The following is a 20,050-nucleotide window of genomic DNA, read 5'->3' as shown; positions in this document are numbered from 1 at the left end:
AGGTGGATAGGCAAAGCCCATTGCGTCACTACGGGCTGTCTTTTGGAAATGTGGAACTAATTTCTTACAGTGTGACTCGAAACAATGCTGCTCCCTTGTCTAATGGTACAGCCCCAGCCCCCACCCATAAAAGCAACCCTTAAAGAATGTTGGAAGTCATTGCTTAGAGTTTGCAGGCTGAGGGCTGACTGCAGTGCTGCGTGCTGTGCCCCAGCTCCTCACCCCACAGCTCTGCCAATGACTTGAGCTGTGTGCTATCTGCAGCAGGTTTGACACAAGTAAGACTTGTGCATGCAGCTGGATGCTGAGTTGGGCCTGCAGCATCACTGCTGAACCCATTGGGTGTGAAGCTGCCTTGTGAGCTTTGCTTTGAAGTGCTGGTGTTAGCCCAAATAGCAGCTCCTCTCTATAAGATAGGAGATTGGTGCTGCTGAAATGCTGAGTGTCTCCTGCATCCTTTGCTCATCCCTTGTGTTTTGAAGCAAGTGTGTTTACAAGCATTTTTCTGTTCAGTTGAATTCTTTCTCCTTTTCATCAGTACCTGAATTTTCCTTCCTTTAGATCGTTTGATAAACCTCCTGCTATGTCAGCTTCAAGGCACCTCAGATATGTAATTTAGCTCAACTAATGTGGCTGGTTCAGTGAATAGGCAAAGTCATTTTTATTCCTCTGGAAATGTATCTCCTGCCTGGAGGAGTTGGAATGACTTGAGTGGATCAATGAGAACCAGATCTCATCTTGAATTAATCCAAAATTCAAAGGTATTCTCAGCACTTAGATGTCTAACATTTCAATGCCTTCCATTTCCAGATGGGAGTTTTAAGTTCACTGCCTTGAAGGAGCTGCTGTCTTCTGCTTTCCCACCTTTTAATGAAGGATGATCAGCCTTCCCTTGCATTACAGAGGATTATAGATTTTAATTTAATACCTACCCCTTCTCTGGGCACTGCTGTTGGCTCCAGCTGGCACATTGAAGTCTTTCAGGGTAGCTGGGGACAGATGGGGACCTGTAAGATCAGGCCCCAGCCCATGGCTTCATGTCAGGGTTGCGCAAGGGGCTGTTGGGCAGCCTTCTGACTTCTGCTCCTTCCTTCTCAGGAGGAGTCGAGTCAATATCAGGATTGATTTCTTCCCTTTTCCCCCAATATCTCGAGCCTACACTGCGCCTGGGTCAGACGGCAGGAAGCTTTTTTCTCACTGCCAAAGCAAGCAGTTTATCTTGTGCCCTTGCCCCTTTTGTCCTGTGCTGAGAGAAGAGATAAGAGTTCTATGCAAACTTGCTAACTCAGAGCTGTCAGCAGTGTCTGCCTCCCCTTGAGTGGCTCAAGGCCAAGGCTGTAAGGGGATCACTTGGTGCAGAGGATCCCTCACTGCCCAGGGCCTTGCAGAAGACTCCCCACACCTCCTTTTCTGCTCCTTAGAACCCACGTTCTTTGGGAGGTAAATTTCTGCTTCCATGTTTAAGGTGGCGTGGATTGAGTTACCTGGTAAAAGATTTTTGCAGACAATGTTTGCCAGTCGATAACAAAGATTCTTAATAACTAGGATTGATTCAGCTCTGTCCTTTTATTTGATAACTGTGTTTTATTTTTCTTTGCATTCTCACAGAGAAGAAGTCCAGGAAAATTGTGTCCGCTGGAAAAAGAAATTCACCTTTGTGTGTAAAATGAGTGCCAACCCAGCCACAGGACTCCTGGACCCCTGCATCTGCCGGGTATCCGTCCGTAAGGTAAGCACCAGCTTCTGCTTCCAGCAGGTACCACCTGTATTTTGGTGTTGCTTCCCAGCTGCTTTTTTTTTTGGCAGCAAAGAGAATGGTAAGTGGATTGTGGTGAGAAGGAAGGGTTGTTTGGGTTAGGATAAACTGCACGGAGCCTCTTTCCCAGCCAGGGTACTTAACACAGAGCAGGGTGTTGGTACCCTTGAGAGACAGAAGTTTGTGAAATCCTTACAGCAAATTCCAGGGTTGAGTAATGACTTTCCCCCTGTTTCCCCAGCACATGTAATAGCTGCTTTTCCTGTTTGTTTTGTCTCCCATTATAGGAGCTGAAGGGCGGAAAAACCTACTCCAAGGTAAGAGCAAAGAAAGGGCAAATGTGACAGAGTGGTGACTGTCTGGAGTGGTGACTGTCTTGTGTGCTCTTAGTGCTTTACAGCCATTGTAAACCCGTGACTGAACAGGCAGAAAGTAACACGGCTGCTGTGTGAAGGAGTCTGGAGAAGCAGTCACTGGTTCTTAGTTTAGGCACAAGTTAAGTGCTTTTCCAAAAAAACACACTGGCAGGGACAGAATCCAGATTGTACTGGATGTGGATTTGGGAAGGGGGTTGGGAAGATGTTCTGCGTGTCCTCAGACTTTGGGGAAGTTCTGAGTCAGATGTGAACTCTCTGGCTTCTGGCAGTGTCTTGCTAATGAAGAAATACAGACCAAGTTACTGTGCTCAGGAGAACAGAACCAGCTACAGCTGGGGTGGGCACTTTGTTGCATTGTGAGCACAGGCAGAAACCTACAGCAGAAATCACTGCATTCCCAGGGCGGGAGACACTGAGGCAAGAAATGAATATTATTTTTATGTTCTGTTACACCCCCATCCTCCTCGTTTTCTTGCTCAGGCTATGAGAGACAATGGGCTGGATGCCACCCCCTTCTCTTTGTGCTGGAACAAGAGACAATGTTGGCTTAAAAGCAGAGTTCACACAGAGCCCGAATCCATGTTTGAAAATGAGTCACTGGTGCTAGTTTCTAATAAACAGATGTTTGGGTCACACACAACTGTGTAAGAATTTCATCTAATCGATGGCCTTCCTGGATGTACCAGGCTTTGAGAGGAGGGCTGCACTCGCACCTTAATACAACTGTGTTACAGCAAATGATGTTGCTATCCATACTGTTCCTTTTTTGACACTAATGAGGACAGTGTCTCTGGGGCTATCAGTTTCTCTTCCACTACATTGACATTGAGGGGGTGGTTATTCCTCTGTTCTGAGGTGCCGCCTGTCCAGGGAGTGCAGATGAGTTGGAAGGATTGATGTGTCTGCCTTTACCTGCTCTCACTTCAGCAGGGCTAACAGCACAGAAGCTGTTTATGCTCAAGACAGTTTCCATAGCCTCGTGTACCTTTTGGTTTGACGTTGTTGTCACTTCAGTGTCAGGGGTTATAGAGTGGAAGCTAACAGGAAGGACTGATAAAGCGGAAACTCTTTCCCAAGCTGGAAGAAACACCATCAGCTGGCTGGAAAACTGAGGAAACTATTAGGAAAGGTTACTTCTGAAAACATCCTCTTGCTAAGGGATCCTTCCTCTATATACTGGGAGTCTGCTTCCTGAGAAGGGCATCTGACCTCAGCACACAGTGTGGATGTGGATCAATGGATCCACCACTTTGGTGTTGCTCTCTGTGATTCTCTTGACACTCTGTTAATGCCTTTGGTGGAGGAAAATGGGGATCTGGGTCTTGACCACTGCCGTGCTGTATTGTGCAGTGCAACCACACCAGAGGAACCTTTTCTGTCCTCCAGTTCTGATGTGCTGCAGCTCAGTGTGTGGCTTTCTCCTCTCCACTTCATCTCTGAAAGATTAGAAAGTCATTGGTGTTGGTTTTTCTGTATTGCTGAATATTCCATAAGAAACGTAGCCCTTGACAAGAAGGAGAAAAAGATATACAGCAATGACTGGAAAAACATTGGAGTTAAGGGAATCCTTAAGAAAGGGGTGAGGGCTTTTCTTTTTTTTCTCTTTTTTTGGAGAAGAAAAGTTCCTGTTCTGTCCCACCCCTATTTTTTTTTTCTTTGCCATCAGCTCTTGTTCCCTTTTCAGAGTGAGATGAAGGAAGCAGAGCAGGTATCTTAATCTCGTTGCTATCATGCCTTGAATCATACTTCTTGTACAGGCATGTGTAGGCTGCGGCTTTAACTTTTGATTTGGAACAATGGGAGCCAGAGGTCACACAGCAGTGGCTATGGTTTGTGCTGTAACTCCCATCAGCTTCCACAGATGGGAGCGCCACATTTCCTTAGCACAGAGTTACATTTTGAGGCTCACAGTTCAGTTGTATCATCCAGGTTGTCAACACTAGGACAGGAGAAATGTACTTAAAAACTCAGGTCTAGCTATTATTCTACACATTACTTTTCCACCTCTTTCCTTGTTCTTATGGCAGCTGATCTGTGTGCTGAAGTGATGCAGACCTTCTGTGCTGAGACTGTTTGGCCAAATGTGGGTTACATCATCTCTTCTGGTTAGATTAGATGAGACACAACTGACTTCTGTTGAATTTGTAGGAAGCTGTGACTTTCTTTTGGGAAAGCGCTGTAATTCCTACAGTAGAAGTTAAAGCAGATAAGCAAAGCTAATCTTCATTGTGTTTGTACTCTAGAGACATCAAATAACCTGTTAGAATTTACCTGTAATCTTCCTGTCACCTTTTGTATTTGTTTTCTGTTTGTTAAGGAATGTTTAGAGATCTCACAATTAACTCTTCTCTTCTGACTGTCAATTGAGCTACTTGCTAGTTCAGTCTTAGAGATGTTGAGGAAGCTGTGGTGCAGGAGTTCCCCAGCCACATCTGTAGCTGTAAAGCTCGTACATTGCTGCATGGCTCTTGAATTCCAGCTTGCTGTGCTGCAAGGCTGTTTTGTATTTCAGGACAGCATCAACTTTGCTTTATAACAATACCCTTTCATCTCCTTGTTCATATGCTCCACTGCATTCTGGGATGGCCCAATACAAAGAGTACCTTATTATGTTTGTGTATGTGTGATTCTGTTTTTTCCACATTGTTGACCTAGTGCCATCCATGTCCTTGGTTATGCAATGGCTACAGGCTGGTTAACGCTGTCCTGGCCAGCATTACTGCTCTGTTTCCTTCCTTGCACAGAGCTGATGTTCCTCTGAGTCACCTGGCTGGGGATGGGGAGTGTTGTCCCTTCCATTCTCAGGTATAAGGGTCTCATCAGCCATGTCTCTGTGTGCACTGGCTTGTGTTTCTGCTCTAACTCACAGGGGTGCTGTCTTCCTTTAGTCTGTGCATCTCCTTTATTGAGTTATTTGATTGTTTTTAATTTTTTGTTCTCTTTCCCTTTTCTTGATGGCAGCTGGGCTTTGCTGATCTAAATCTGGCAGAATTTGCAGGCTCTGGATCGACTGTTCGTTGCTGCTTGCTGGAAGGATACGATACTAAGAACACGCGACAGGACAACTCCATCCTAAAGGTACAGCAGCTGGTACTGACATAGTGGAAATCCTACTACTGAATGCCAAAAGATCACAACCAGAGCGTATTGCTGGGTCTGAAAGAAGATCCTGCTATGTAAGGAGACAGGGTTTTGCTTTTATGCAGGTTGTCTGACTCAGGAAGCTTGTCAGAGTCACCCTTTGATACACTGGCATCCATTTGGCCAAGGCGTGAGCCTCAGTAGTATTCTGCCTCCTGCTGAGCTACTGCAACCTGGAGATATTGATGCCAGCCCTTTGGGGAGGGAGGGAATACCTTGCTAAATTCCCAAAGCTGGTCTTCTCTTGAGAAGAAGTAGGTCTCACTAAGCTTTACGCCAAGCCCTTGGCCTCCTCCTGAAGCAAGGAGCTCTCAGTGGTGTGGATGATGACATGCTTTGTTCTCTCTCTCCAGGTCACGATTGGGATGTCTCTGCTCTCAGGGGACCCCTGCTTCAAAACGTGAGTTTCTGAGTACTGATGTTGCTTTGGGAGACCAGGACACCATGTGCTTTTTCAGTTTTTCTGCTGGGAAACTAAAATTGCTGGGAAGAGGAAAAAGGTGTCCTTAAGATTAGGAAATACGGGGGAGAGCCTGGACTAATGAATCAGCTAGAATAGCACAACAAGACTACTCTTGGTTCATTTGTTCTCTGCTCTGCTTCCCCCACTATAAAAAGGAAGAATCTACTATGGGGTAGGGGAATCCTGGATTTCAAAGCTAGTGATAACATCTGTGAGTGCTGGGAGATGCAAGGAGTGACCTGCAAAAGGTGTGTGTGTGTGTCAGTCAGTTTTCACTGCTGCTCTGTGAGATGTTATCAGTGAAGTGTTTTTCTCACATTGGCCTTTTAAACTCAAAAACTGAATTTCTGAGTCCCTTGGACTGGGGATTGCCTTGTTTAGGGCCTTTTCCCGTACAGGGGAAGAAACAGGCTTGGTTGCACGCAGTACCTTCTTTTTCTTAATGTTGGTGAAGTTTTGGAAACTAATGAGTTTTAATGAACTTGGTGCTGTGCGCGAAGGGTAGAATTTCTCATAGCTCTGGGGATGGTTTCAGTGACCTCTGAGAAGGGAAAGGTCAGTGAGGAAAATGGTCTTGGGAATGAACATATTTTAGCACATACCATGCAAGATAAGGATGTTGACTTGAAACAGCAGCAAAAATACTGCAAAGCTGAAACATCTTAGTTCCCTTGTTCTTCTACGTGGACCTGCATTCATAATTTGTTTTGATTAGTAGAGAAACTGTTACCATCCTTTCTTTCTTTTAAGTCCATTGCGATAAGAAAGGATAAATAAAGTGAAGCTGTGATGCAGTTCTTTGTTTTAACAATTGTTGCAGCATCATTTAACAGATAGAACACACTGTGTGCCTTCATACTGCAGTACAAGGTTGTGAAGCTCTGCAATCTGGGCCAGCCTGCAGTAGTGTGCTGTAAGGCATGTGGCTGCACACACAGGGCTGCTGTGTGCTAATTTGATTGTTTAGTGTTGACTCCAGCAGTGTGAGAGAAGAAGGCTTTACCTTAAGGTCATCTCTCATAGCAGTAATGTTCTGGGCTATAAGGTCTAATTTTAGGTGCTAGTTTGCAGTGCATGAATTAGTTTGCGTGGTTATGAAGTGCCACGTACCTCTTGATGTAATTTTTACCTTGTTAATACCTTTTCACAGTGTAGCAGAGACACTTTCAAACCATAAATAAAGTACCACCTGATTCTGGAGAAAAGAAATGGCTTCAGGAGGAAAACTGGAGCACCTTAAACCATGTTGAATAGTGGCAGATGCTTTAAGTCCAGGTTACCAGGGTTAGTTTCAATGATAAAATGAAGTAATGGCTAATAACATTTGACAAAAATACCTGCTGCTTTTCCACTGTGGAAGCAAAACCTCACCTCTTTGCCTGAATATTATGCAGAATGGAGTATAAACATCAATTTAATAGAAGTAGGGTCAGTTTGAAAGTCAAACCTCCTTATTTTCTTAAAGGTTTTTTGCAGTCATCCCATTTCTTTTCTTTATATGGCGATGATGTACAAATGTCTAAAAATGGAAGCTTTGCATGTAGGATAGTCCTTGATCAGGAGAGCTTTTGAGAAATGACACTCATTAGAGGATTAGGCAAGAATTAAACTGTGCTGGGAAATCACTCCTGAACGTGCTCGCTGAGCACTTGCTTTCTGAAGCAGAGACAGAGCTTCTCCTGGGTGTCATACAGAGGGGAGCATGGGCTGCTTGCCTGACCTGGCAGCTGCTGCAGGAACAGCTTGCTTGCTTAAGGCAGTAAGGGCCTTGTTAACCTGTGAAACTGAGTCCCTGAAGTACCTGGCTGCATGGAAATCCCTGATAATGCAATTAGGGAGGAGGCTTTTGGTGGTTGTTTGTTTTCTGTTTGTCTATTGTTTTTTCTGTTTGTTTTCCCCTGGGGAAGGCATGCTGTGGGTTTCCTGAAACCTTTGTATCTCTCTGGCTGCCATAAGAAATGTCTTTTCTCCCAAAACACTGGAAATATCCTCTCATGTAGCATCAACCCTCATTGGCCTCAAAGTTCCAAGTGAAACAAATAAAAGTTTTCCTTTCTCTCTCCTCGCTTGAAAAGCATACTATAATCCATTGGTTGCAGTTCAGACTTCAGGCTATAAGGAAGTGAGGGCTCCAACAGGAATATTAACCTTGCCATGCTGCACATGCCATGGCTTCTACCCAAAAACACTTCTGGAGGAAGGGAGGGGGGCTCCAGGCAATTGCAGTTCTATCCAGGAGCCAGCATTTACAAAGGGATGTTGCAAGCACACAGAATAACCAGAAAAATAATTTTGACAGCTGTAAAAATACTTTAGTCTCGCTGAAAATAAGTTTAATCATCAAATAAAAATGGAGAGGTTATTTAAGCATTGTAAAAGAGGGATAGGGGATAAAAGGCTTCTTTCTGGCCTGAGCCTGAAAGATGTAACAGAAGGGTGCTGGAATTTAGGGCTGGACAAAAGCAAACTGGTTCCTGTTTGTGAGGCTGACTGGCTGCTGGAACATGTGCTGGGGGAAAAGGGCAGCTCTGGATAGTTTCCTGGAGGATAGTGAGGTTGTCCTGTATAAATGATGGAGTGCTCCGTTTTTTGCCTTAATTTACATCAAAAACTTGCTTTTCCTTGTAATCAGCAGTTTGTAAAATGCTGCATCTGCAGTCCAGATGCATTATGAGATGGGGAAGACCTAAATATTGTATATAGCAAGGGGGTGGAGTGGGGGAGAGGGGAGGAAGCAGCAAATGTTACACTGTGCTGCTGGTCAGAGAGGCTGCCAGATGATCCCCAGTCCCTGCCTCACTGTTTGTAACACTTCTTTTGTGATTGCAGGCCGCCTTCCACCGCCAAATCCATCACTATACCAGGGCAGGATTCTACCCTGCAACTTACCTGCAAGGGTGAAGGAACCACAAGCAGCAACAGCAGTTCAGCCACAATTGGTTCTCTGCGTCAGACCAAGCCAAGAGCAACCATTCTCAGCTCGGGTAAGAGCGCCCATCCTGGAGCCATGCAATGCTTAGATGTACTTGGGTGCTTTCTCTTCTCAGTAATTGCAAGCAGAGAAGTTCTTTAATATTTCATGATTTCTCAAACCCATTTTCGTTGCTCTCAACTCATATAAGAAAAACAAAACTCTCCATGCCTCTATAGGTGGAGGTAAAGCAATCTATTCCTTTTTCCTGAGGATTTAATAATTAATGTATTGCGTTCATCTCTGCCTTCCATTGTGTTCAGTGACACTTAGCTTTGTTCTCCACTCAGCTATTCTTCTAGAAAAGCTTTGGTGGTTTTAGAGGTTGGTTTGAGATCTAATGGCCTTGATCCAGCTGCTGATGCAGAGTTCTTTGGCTTCTGTGTGAGCCCATTTTCAAGGACACTGCGTTTTCCTGTTGCCTTTTTTCTTCCCAGCGTACTCTAAAATGTGCAGGCAGACACTGCACCAAAATAGAGCTCTGGTCACATAACCTCAGTGACAGCAAAGTGCACAGGTGATGATCTGGAAAAGCTTGCCAGCATGTTGCGCTTGCATACTTTCAGATAAACTTGTTGCATGTGAGGCAAACTGGGGCAAGGGTAAAGAAACAGAGATTATCCTGAAGTTCCTGTATCAAGTTCATATCAAAGATATGATTTAAATGGTGTGGGCTCACAAATAATAGCAGGACAAAAGCCATGCCAGGAGAAGTACCCAAACAGAAATTGTAATACTTTACTGATGGTGGCCATTTGATGCTTTCAGGCTGTTAGCTATCTGTAGTTAAAATCATTAACCTCTGGACATTGTCCTTTTAGGTCCTTCAAGGCCAAGGTTAATTCAGGTACTGGGTGCTAGAATTAATGATGAACTTAACAGAGGAAATTGTTGTCATCATCCCTAGTTCCAAAGTGCACGTAAGCTCTTTGCTACAGCAGACTTCTACCTGCTTTCACTTTCCTTAATCTAGTGTCCCAGGATCAGCATCTAGTCTAAGGCAGCAGGCAGTACTGATGTGGTTGTGGTGTAACTGGAATGCCTTGTTTCTCAGCAGGTGTCCCTGAAGAACCAGATCAGAATCTGTCCAGCCCAGAGGAAGTCTTCCACTCAGGGCACTCACGGAACTCCAGCTATGCCAGCCAGCAGTCCAAGATCTCTGGTAACTATTGATCCACATGGTTGTGCCATCATTGGCTCCATCCTTTGCTGCAGCAAGCTCTCATGAGAGTGACTTGCAGCCTTATCTCTTACCCAGCAGTGTAATATCAGAGCTTCTTGGTCAGTCTCTGCAGATAAGTTCATAGATTTATGTATAAACCTCAGTATACAAGAGCAGAAGCTGTGCTGCGTGTTAACTCTGTCTTCAGGAAAGAGGGAAGGTGTGACTTGTAACTATGCTGCTGTATTTGCAGGTTACAGCACGGAGCATTCCCGTTCTTCTAGTATGTCTGACCTGACCCATCGCCGGAATACCTCCACCAGCAGTAGTGCATCCGGAGGGCTGAGCATGACGGTGGAATGTCCTGAGGGAGAGCGGGACCACAAACTAGAGAAGCCACCTCGCCCCCCCAGACCAGCTCTTCTGCTGGACAGACCTTCCCGGTAGGTAACTGTGGTGCAAAGCCCCCTCTCTGGGAAGCTGAGATGGAATTTATTCTGTGGTCATTAGCCAGCAGTAGGTTGGAATTAGCTGCTGAGAGAAGTACTGTTCCTAAAAGAAGTGAGAGTACTTAGAAGTCCATCAGTAAAGGCTGATTTTTTTTCCCTTGATTTTCTTTCCCCAGGAGAAAAAAGGATTCAGTGGAGAGTCACCCAACCCGAGTGGATGATACCAGGATTGATGCAGATGATATAGTGGAGAAAATAATGCAGAGTCAGGACTTCACAGATGTCAGCAATACTGAAGGTGAGAGCATGAGTCTCAAGAGGGGAAGTCTTGGCTGTTTCCTTAGCAAAGCTGCCAACCTTGTACAAAGCCAGATTTGGTCTGCTACAGACTCCCCCCTTTGACAGTAATTTTCTTTCAGTGGTTGCTAGGTGCTTCTATGGTAGTAAACCGTGGATTTGAGAGCTGTGCATCAATTTGCGAACAGTGCCTGCCACTGTTCTTCTACAGACCACAGCAGAGGTAAAAGAGTAGCTTAAACATAAGGGTGAGAGAGGAAAAATAAGTGTTTTTTCATAGCTTAGTGTTGTGCTTGATTTGTATATGAGACTCCCTTTTAAAGCAGGAGAGCTCTTAGGGGTCCAATTGCTATGGGAACACCATATAGTGTGCGTATGGATTCACAGAAATGCACTTGTTCCTCTGCTGAACATTCTGTAATGCAGCTGGGAGAGGAGAACTTGGCAATCACCAGAAGGAGTTCTGTACTTTAATGTCCTACTTCCTTTTCTATCTGCAGACAGTAACCTGCGGTTGTTTGTGAGCAGAGATGGAACAACTACACTGAGTGGTATTCAGCTGGGAAACAGGTAGGTTTCCTATAAGGACTGCAGACAGTCAGACTCCAGAGAGGTTACTTAGCTCTGGGTACACAGGGAACTTTCACCTTTGCAACAGAAGAGATTTCTAAACATCATGTGCTACGTGGTGGCTTTATGCCCACATTCACACCCCTGGGATCTCTCTGGTGACAGTCAGCAGTTGCCCTGGAGTGTGAATGCAGTTCACAGTGGAAGCTCGGAGAGATAATTTGATCCTAGTTTTTGGATCCAAGAACAGAAATAAGTGAGGAGTAAAAGGACACGGTGGTAAAGGTTGGTTCCTGTTTGGTCCTGCACTCACAGGGAGCTTTGCCTCCTGCTGGACTGCAGCAGAACTGCAACTCCCTGCCCTCCATCTGTGTTGTGGATAAAGATTTCTGGAGAATAAAACTTTGTCTTGCCACAATAGCCCTCACTACAGTGTATTGACTAGTTGTGGGGAGGGAAGCGGGGGTTAAGTTTTGTAGCACCTTTAGTAGTATGAAAAACAATAATGGCAAACACAAAGATGTGTCAAGTTGGTGGCAAAATTGGGAACAGAGTCAGGAATGCTTGTTCTTAGCACAGTGTGCTCCACCCAAGCCCTTTCCCTCTGTTCTCTAAAAGAATTTGTGCTTCACCCAACTCTGTCAGGCTGTAGTGTTAGTTTGCTGTGTAGCTGTCTGTTTTGTGTTGTGTGGGTTGACTGCTCACCAGATCAACGAGTTACTGTCAGTATTTTCTGTGAGGTTAGAGGGTTCATGCATGGAAAGCTCTGAATACAAACTAATTTGTTTTAAGTAATAGAAAAATAACCTGGCTTTCTCATCTTCTCCTCTGCGTCCTCAGGGTCTCATCTGGAGTTTACGAGCCAGTGGTGATTGAAACCCACTAAATGTGAAGAACAGGGTAGAGCTGCTGGAAACAGGCCCCCTACCCAGTCTGCTGCCACATGGATGCCAACCTTTACCTCTCTTCATGCAGCATTCCAGAAGGGATTTCTCCATGCCCCTCCCCATATGTTTGCACTGCAGAACTACTCCGAGACCACTCCAGATCATGCACTTTCCCTGTGTTGGCAGTACCCTCCTTCACTTCCCAGTTTTTCCAGTGCCTGCCCTCCCTGTTTGCAAACAGACACGAAGTGTCTGCTGGACTTATCCTTAGTCCTAGAGCATGTTGCTCTTCTGCATCCCTCACTGCACCCATCCCTTTGCAAAGGGGGATTTCTCAGCTTGTCTCCCCAAAACATTGGGTTGTGCCACTGTGAACTCTTCAAACCACTTGGGGGGGAACCATTCTAACCAAACCAAGAGCTGCTTGTTGGTGACACGGTGAAACGGTTACTTGCAGGATGCTTTATTCCGTTGACTGCAAGGGAACGTCACCTTCTAAGGCAACAGATTTATTGAGCAAGGTATGCAGTGGTGTACACTTCCCCTTCTTTCACTTAAAACCCCAAAAATCTTTTTTCTCATAGGAAATATCTCCCAAAAGTGCATTTCAGAAAATTACCACAATCCAGATGGGAGTTGATAAATGGTTAAATGCTAGTGCTTGTTATACCACTAACTGTATTGCACCCTTCCACTGCTGGGCATGGAAGGGCAGTGTTCAGCTATTAGCATTAGCAGGAGCACTTTAGAGGTTCCGGATTTTACCTGGAGGAGCCTTGTCTCTGTTCTTCCAGGAGAATAATCTGTGTTTGCTGGGTTGATTCAGCAAATAGTCACTGTTGAATCTTGGGGTACAATGCCTCCTTTTTGGCTTAGGAAGGGAATTGCCCTTCTTGGACTGTGAAAAGATTATCTCATGGCCATCCCCTGGGCCAGAGCGGGATGCAGTTGTCTGCAGTGGTCTCTTTGGTTTGGTGGTTAACAATTGCCTCTCCTGGCTTGGGCCGGTAAGGTAATTGGTGCTGGTTGTCCTTTCTTGACTTGTCAGTAGGAATCTATGCCTGAGCTGGTTCTTTCTGGGACTGGGGAGAAGCTCTGCTTGTAGGGCAAGATAAACCCGCTACCTTCACCTTCCAAGGTAGATTGGATATTTTCTGCTGTTCTCTCTACAGCAGCAGTTCTTACCCACTCTGTGGAGAGTCAACTTTTCTGACAAGGTTTCAAGCTTTTCTGGCTGATCCTTCAATTGATCCTCTTTGGGTTTTTCTGCAGTTGTTCGACACTTCAGCTGCCTCTTTTCCTCGCAGTGAGCAGCAGAGATGTCAGTCCCTTTCAGCTCTCACTCACAGATTCTCCTGGCAGCTGAATTGCAGATGAGGATCTATGCAGCCTTCAGCCACGGGCTGTCAGCAGGCTGTGCTTACAGCCTTTCCTGCACGGAGACTCGTGGCCTGTAAGCTATTTCTGTGTGGTATCTTTTCCTCTTTTGCCGGTGTACTGTAGTAGCACCCAGCAGCCATGCACTTTGAGTAATGGCACAGGCACGATCCTGGCATGGTCAGAACATGCCCTTCTCTGACACACGTGTGCATGCACACTCTCACAGGCACGCACTTGTCTCATTCAGTGAGGAAAGACTTGTAACTGATCACATTGTTGTTCAAATTCTTAATTATTGTAAAGCCTTTTTAAAAGGACAAAAAAAAAGGATTAATTGTGGTCTTTGTGGCCAGAACGCATGCAGATGAGCTACTGGAAAAGGGAATTTGGCAGAATGGGAGAAGAGGAATGAAAGAGCCTTGATATTTTTTGCCCTGTTGGCTAAGGATGGCTGTATGGGGAGGGTGCTAGGCTGTGTGGCAGAGCTATACAGCTGCTTACTGTGTTTTGCTACTTTCTCTCCTCAAGTCAAGAGGCTTCTTTCTGTATTTGCAATGACCACACGTAAGACATAGATCTTTTTCACCCCTTTCCCTTCAAAGGGAATTAAATCTGGATCACGGTTACAAGGGGTACAGAAAACACTTAGGTTTGGTTTAATGTAGGGAAGCGATATTGGATCTTTTGATTCTGTCTGCAACAAAAGCTCTTTCACGCTTTCTGGTGTTTTAACTGTGATCTCAGACTGGCAGGTTTGGCACTCGCTTGCAGGCTGGGGAGCTTCCTGCTCCCTCTGGGTGAGAGGTGCCCTGTTCCAGGGCTTCTGCGTGTGTGTAGGAAAGGGAAAGCTGACGGCTTTTCTTCTTTCCTGGGGCTCTGCCAGAAAGCTGGGCCTCTCCTGACTGTCTGCTCAGGTCAGTGCAAGGGCAGAAGTATACAAACAGCACTGTGTGTTCTTGCCTAGCCCGCAGGTAGCAGTGGGAGCTGGTTGTCCAGCTGCTCCCAACGTGGCATCCACTGGAAATCAGGTCTGGGGCACTGCCAGAGTTGCAAGAGCAACAACCAGAACTTGGGAAAAAAAGCAAAAATAAGGCAGGAAAGAGGCCAAACCCATCTCGGTTCTCCTGCTTTGCTTCTATTCACATGGAAAACAATGATAGTTACTGTCAGAGCAATTGGGAACCAAGGGTTTTCTTCTGGGCTTCATTTGGCAAGAGTCTGCTGCCCTGAGACACCAGCAGCTAGACATGCTGTGAAATCCACTGTGGGACAGAGGAGGGATCTCTGCAGCAAAGCAAGAAGAGCTGAGCTATAAAGCTTCCCAGGCTGGCAGAGTTATAACCTGCTCCATCGTGTAATTGTGGCCAACCTGGAAGAGTCTCTTGCTTCTCTTCCAGCAGCTTGGCACATCACTGCTTGCATTTTGGATAGCTGTGTCTCTTGGGGTTTCTCTTTCTTGTTCTACATTGTTATTGACTGCACAGGTCTTGGTCTGTATGTAGGTTTTTAGCTCTCCCACCCCTCGTTTTGAACAAGAAGGCAGCCCTTGTCATGGGGCCTAATACAGCACAACTGAGGCTGGAGTGCCCAGGATGGAGCCATGAAAAGGAGGAAGGAGCAGCCTGCTTCTATCTCCAGCCCCCACCTGAGGCTGTTGCTCTGCCCCTGGCCAGCAGCAGGGACACCAGGTGCTGGGAAGCTGCATCTTCCTCCTTACTGGCATTGCTGCCATCTGTTCCGTGTTGGACTTTGAGCATTTAAGAAGTAAATCAGTTTCCAGACCCAACCCGCTGGCTAGTTTCCTATAGGTTGGTTAGTTTATTTTGTCTTGAAGTTCATTAATTTTTTTTTATAAACCCAGCAGGCTGGTGTATTTTCTTTTCTTTTGATTGCATTATTGTTTCATTGACGTTTTATTCCTGGGGGGGGCCAAGAGAGAACTTTCTTCCCCACGTTGTTTCCCATCTCAGGGGATTCAGAGGTGACTTAGACGAGTTAAAGGACCTTATTGGCAATGAACACCCCACGTCCCTGGCCCTGGTGAGCAGAGCTGGCTCTGTGCTCCAGGCTGAGGGCCAGGCAGAACGTGTGGGCTCTGCTCTTGGCTCCTGGACCTCTGGTGGATGCCTCATGTAAAGGCTTGGGAAATTCAGTGTCGTGTTTGGGTATTTCTGTCTTTATTTTTTACTAACTTTTAAAGACCAGTTTGAACTGAGTGCATGTCCGAAGGGATAGGCTTGGTTGTGACTTGGTGAAGGAAAAGAGGATCATTTAGAAACAGTGGTTGGGGAAAAAGGGGGGCGGGGGGAGGAGGATGTTGCTTCTCTGTTTTTTGGGGTTTCTTTTGTTTGTTTGGGGAATGGTTGGCACTTTAATTAGGGGGGAGGCAGGGAGGGGATTTGTGCTGTCCTTAAAGGGATTCATGCTGTCCTTAAGTGATGGGCAGTAAGTTTGTGATCTGTTGGTTTCTTTTTTTTCCCCCCCTTATTGCCACATCTCTTTGCCCCCTGCAGAAAGTTAAAGCCCTTTTCTTTTAACGTTTGCTTCAGTTTTTTAGAGGGTTCTGAACTGGGCTGAGACCCGAAGGAACGTCTTTCACCCCAATCTCGATAGGAAGGGTCGACATTTATTATAATTCTTCTTTTTTTTTTTTCTAATAATTTATTTGGTTGTCGCTGTTTTTTTTTCTTTTTAAAAACTGGTGGCTGTGCAGCTGGACTCTGCACACGCTGTTGTGAACCTCTGGGATAAACCTCACTCCAGGTACGCTAGAGCACCGAGGTGAAAGAAAACCCCTCCTGGAGAGGGGCTGCCTTGCCCTCCCCTCACTGCCTTACCCGGGGGCTGCAAACTCACCCCCCACCCCTCAGCCCTTCCCTCACCCCTCCTGTGCTTTAGCTGAATAATACCCTGGTGACTGAGCCCTGTGGACAAGGCTGGTCCCCAGGGGTGAGTTACAGCAAACACTGCCTGGTAGCAAGTGTTTGTGCTGCAAAACCACTTCCTGGATGCATTGGGGGGGGGGGTCCATGTAGATTTATCCCCCCCTTTTCCTCCCAATGGGCTGATGGGGGATGAGAGGAACATGGGGTAAAGCTTCGAGCTCGAGGTGTGGCTGAGCCTATTCACTTTGCCTCAACCCTAAGGATTAAATGGCAGAGCCCGTATTTTTGTGGTGGGGGGGAGGGAAGGGGAGATCCTGCTTTATTTTCATGAGGGTTGTTGAGCCGGGTGACGTTTGGAAACTCGATTTATATCAGATTCTATAGAGAGATGGCTGATATTTTTGGAAAGGGAACGGCTCTATGCAAACATCCACCATCGTTAGAAGAGAGCAAAGTAATGGTGGTGGGCTCTGAGTTGGTCGGTTGGTTTTTACTTTGAAATCTTAATAAATCTCTTTAACTTTTTCTTTCCTTTCTTAAAGCAAAAAGGTGTTTAGAAAGAAACGCTGCTCCACTGCTGTGTGTAATGGTGATGGTGGCAGCTCGGGGCTGGCGGGCAGGGCTTGTTTTGCACCATTTCTGTCTGGTTTGGGTCTCGTTTCTTGTCAGGCCGCTGTGCCGTCGTCGATCCAACAGGCCGTGTTTGTATCTTCTGTATCTGGTTCCTAACGTAGAGAAATAACAAATATATGAGGAAATCAATATCATGGCAGACATTGTTTATTGGGTTCGGGGGAAATAAAGGTTGTTTTTTTTGGTACTTCACACCGATTTTCCTGGTTTGGTTGTGGTCTTTTTGTGGTTCTAAGTGTTTTATGGGGGGTTTTTTGCCCAAAATATCAGCTAATTACCCCAGTTGTGAGAGCCCTGCAGCATTTTTTGCCCTAAATATCGGCTAATTGCTGCAGGGCTCTCACAAATGGGGTTTTTTTGCCCTAAATATCAGCTAATTGCTGCATAGTTCTCACAATTGGGTATTTTTTGCCCTAAATATTGGCTAATTGCTGCAGGGCTCTCAAAATTGGGGTTTTTTGCCCTAAATATTGGCTAATTGCTGCATGGTTCTCACAGTTGGGGTATTTTTGCCCTAAATATCGACTAATTGCTGTAGGCCTCACCACTAGGCCCTGCAGCTCTTCCGAGCACCTGGGGAACTACAATTCCCATCATGCACCGGGTGAGTCGTGCTTTCCCACAATGCTTTGCGCTCCTAAGCCCTTCCCACAATGCTTTGCGCTCTGAGCGCTCTTCCTGTCTCGGAGAGCACGTGGCCGGCGTTCTGCTCGCTGATTGGATGATCGCTCCCGGAAGGACGGGGAGGGCGGAAGTGCCGTGTGGTGGCCGTCGCCATGGTGAGTGAGGCTGCGGCCTACGGCCCGTTCCGTCTGTACCCGGCCCTGCAGCCCACACGGAGCCCTGACTGTCTGGAGTCCTGACTCACTGTCTGTCCCTTTACAGGCTACAGCGACGGACCAGGCGGTCGGGTTCGGTTTGGTGGCCTTCAGCCTCGTGCTCTTCGTGTACTACACGCTGTGGATCATCGTGCTGGTGAGGGGATGGCGCTGGGTTTGGGCCCTGGGATGGTCGGGCCTGCAGGCCTCGTTTAGGAGCTGAAGGAGCTGGGTGTGCGCACTGTGCTCCACTCAATGCTCCTCTATGGAGGGAGCTGGGCTCAAACCTGCTGCTGCTGGAGGACTTGGGTTCCCCCCCTTGATGTGCTCCCAGCTGTAGGGTCGGGTTCATACAGTGCAGGAGTCATTGCAATGCACTGTAGCATCCAGAGTGTCCCAGCCATGAAAGGATCCATGTGACAGAGGTTGGATGTTAGGGGGAAGTTCTGCACTAGGAGAGTGGTGAGGCCCTGGAACAGGCTGCCCAGGGAGGTTGTGGATGCCCCGTCCTTGGAGGTGTTCAAGGCCAGGTTGGACGGGGCCATGGGCAACCTGATCTAGTAAAGGTGTGTGTTTGGTGGCCCTGCCAGGCAGGGGGTTGGAACTACATGATCCTTGAGGTCCCTTCCAACCCGGGTCATTCTGTGATTCTCCACCACCTGCAGGTTCAGACACTCTTTTTTTAGCCCCTCCAGCCCCATGTTTCTGTTCTGCTTTTGAAACCCCACAGCTGCACGTGTTGGTGACTTGCTCTCATGTTGCTTATCCCCCCCACTCTGTTTCTGCAGCCCTTCATTGACAGTGAGCACAGCATCCACCAATACTTCTTGCCCAGGGAGTACGCCGTTATCATCCCCGTGGTGGCTGGGCTGCTGCTGCTGCTATTTATAGGTGAGTATTATTCTGGTCGCTCTAATTAGAGGCTTCTAAATTAGGAAGAGAGAAGAGACACTTGTGTTGTATGTGGTCCCTGCAGTGGCTTAATTTGGCATAGGCAGTTGTGCGCACACACGTGTAACTTCAGCTGTTTATTCCTATGGGAATTAGAACTGTTTCTTGTGCTCTGCTGAGGTTCCATTATTCGCTGTGTGTGTTTTAATGGTGCTTTTCATTTGAAATTTTCGGGTTGAGTCTGTTCTCTCTCATTCCTGGTAGGTGTTTTTATAATGGTTGTGATGTGGAAGAGCAGAAAACCTGCCCGGAAATCAGACTGAAGGCCCAGCTGAGAGATGGAGAGAAGGCCCCCAGCCTGCAGCACCAAGCAGCCTCCTCCTCCAGAGCACTCAAAGCAGTAGCAGTGCCAAGCTGGCTGCTCTTTCTCCCACATTCCTTCCTCAAAAGACACAGACTTGTGTAGTTTACAACTTACAGACTAAAGGGAAGCAAATCTGACCTGTGGGACTCACCAGGAGAGGGACCAGAGCTCCAGCTGGACAAATGTGCACCCCAGCTGAGACTAAGTGCAGCAGCTTTGCTGGGCTGGGATCCAGCAGCTCTGATTGCAGAGAGTGAGTTCAGTTCTGGCCCCCAGCAGCTGCTCAGCCTCTGGTACACTTTCCCCTCTTTGCTGCATACAGTAGTTTATTCCTTCTGGGATTTTCTTTTAAACTGGAAGAGCTAATGATGGTGCTGTGAGCTCTCGTTTCTGATGAGGGCCCTGTGAGCTGCACCCACCTCCCCTCCTACAGTCACCCCACTGAGCATGCAGCATGCCCTGCGTGGCAGAGGAAGCATTTAGCTCCCTTACCAATGAATGTCAGCTGCAGTCTGGGCTCCTGCCTGCACTGGGTCAGCCCTGAGCTCTTGGTGGCTATAGTGAGCTGCATTCATCCTCAATAAAGGTCTCTGAGCTCTTTGTTCTTCCATGTCAAGTGCAGAGGTGCAGCTCCAGCCTCATTCCCCAGCCAACCCTCACCCCTGTGGGGAACACAGCCCCCCATTGTGCTGAAGGACCTCGATTTCTAGGGCCAGTCCATCACCCTGCCCCAATTGCAGCTGTGCAGAGCTTTATTGCTGGAGAAATACAGGAGGGGGCAGCTCCCGCTGCCTGCCCAGGGCTGCTACAGGGCCCCAGTTGTGCATCCAGCTCCTGGTGTGGGATGAGCACAGGCTGCTATGCTGCAAAGGGCAGCGCCCCTATAAATATCCCTGTTGCTGTGATGGGAGGTGGCTGCGCTCCAGCTGAAGGTCACGGCTCTGAGCATGAATTCCTTCTCAGCACACAGCGCTGTGCCCCCAGCCCGGGCACATTGTGGGGTCTG

The 20,050-nt window shown here is 47.0% G+C and overlaps 2 protein-coding genes across 9 annotated transcripts in view; both read left to right on the top strand.

The window, feature by feature from the left end:
- Window positions 1–17,169, top strand: part of EEIG1 (estrogen-induced osteoclastogenesis regulator 1) — a 31,451-nt gene extending 14,282 nt beyond the window's left edge. For 5 of the 8 annotated variants that reach the window (XM_015879084.3, XM_015879085.3, XM_015879086.3 and 2 more), the window contains 10 exons: window positions 1,609–1,729; window positions 2,044–2,073; window positions 5,095–5,211; window positions 5,628–5,674; window positions 8,567–8,721; window positions 9,763–9,870; window positions 10,124–10,313; window positions 10,496–10,617; window positions 11,117–11,186; window positions 12,027–17,169. In XM_015879084.3, the coding sequence (XP_015734570.1) occupies window positions 1,609–1,729; window positions 2,044–2,073; window positions 5,095–5,211; window positions 5,628–5,674; window positions 8,567–8,721; window positions 9,763–9,870; window positions 10,124–10,313; window positions 10,496–10,617; window positions 11,117–11,186; window positions 12,027–12,072 (1,006 nt within the window). In that variant the 3' untranslated portion in view covers window positions 12,073–17,169. The remainder of the gene's footprint in view (window positions 1–1,608; window positions 1,730–2,043; window positions 2,074–5,094; window positions 5,212–5,627; window positions 5,675–8,566; window positions 8,722–9,762; window positions 9,871–10,123; window positions 10,314–10,495; window positions 10,618–11,116; window positions 11,187–12,026) is intronic. The other 3 variants (XM_015879087.3, XM_015879088.3, XM_085521473.1) reach the window with 1 other exon arrangement.
- A 543-nt stretch (window positions 17,170–17,712) lies between these two features.
- Window positions 17,713–19,660, top strand: DPM2 (dolichyl-phosphate mannosyltransferase subunit 2, regulatory). The gene is made up of 4 exons (XM_015879105.3): window positions 17,713–17,750; window positions 17,857–17,946; window positions 18,578–18,680; window positions 18,945–19,660. Exons 1-4 carry the CDS (start codon window positions 17,748–17,750, stop codon window positions 19,001–19,003), a joined length of 255 nt encoding a protein of 84 aa, XP_015734591.1. The 5' UTR covers window positions 17,713–17,747; the 3' UTR covers window positions 19,004–19,660.
- The last annotated feature ends 390 nt before the right edge of the window (window positions 19,661–20,050 follow it).

The sequence above is a fragment of the Coturnix japonica genome, chromosome 21 (assembly GCF_054131305.1).
Source record: "Coturnix japonica strain WE chromosome 21, WE-NBRP24, whole genome shotgun sequence".
Taxonomy (NCBI): domain Eukaryota; kingdom Metazoa; phylum Chordata; class Aves; order Galliformes; family Phasianidae; genus Coturnix; species Coturnix japonica.
The sequence above is the reverse complement of the archived record's forward strand: the minus strand, read 5'-3'. Positions and strand labels throughout refer to the sequence as shown.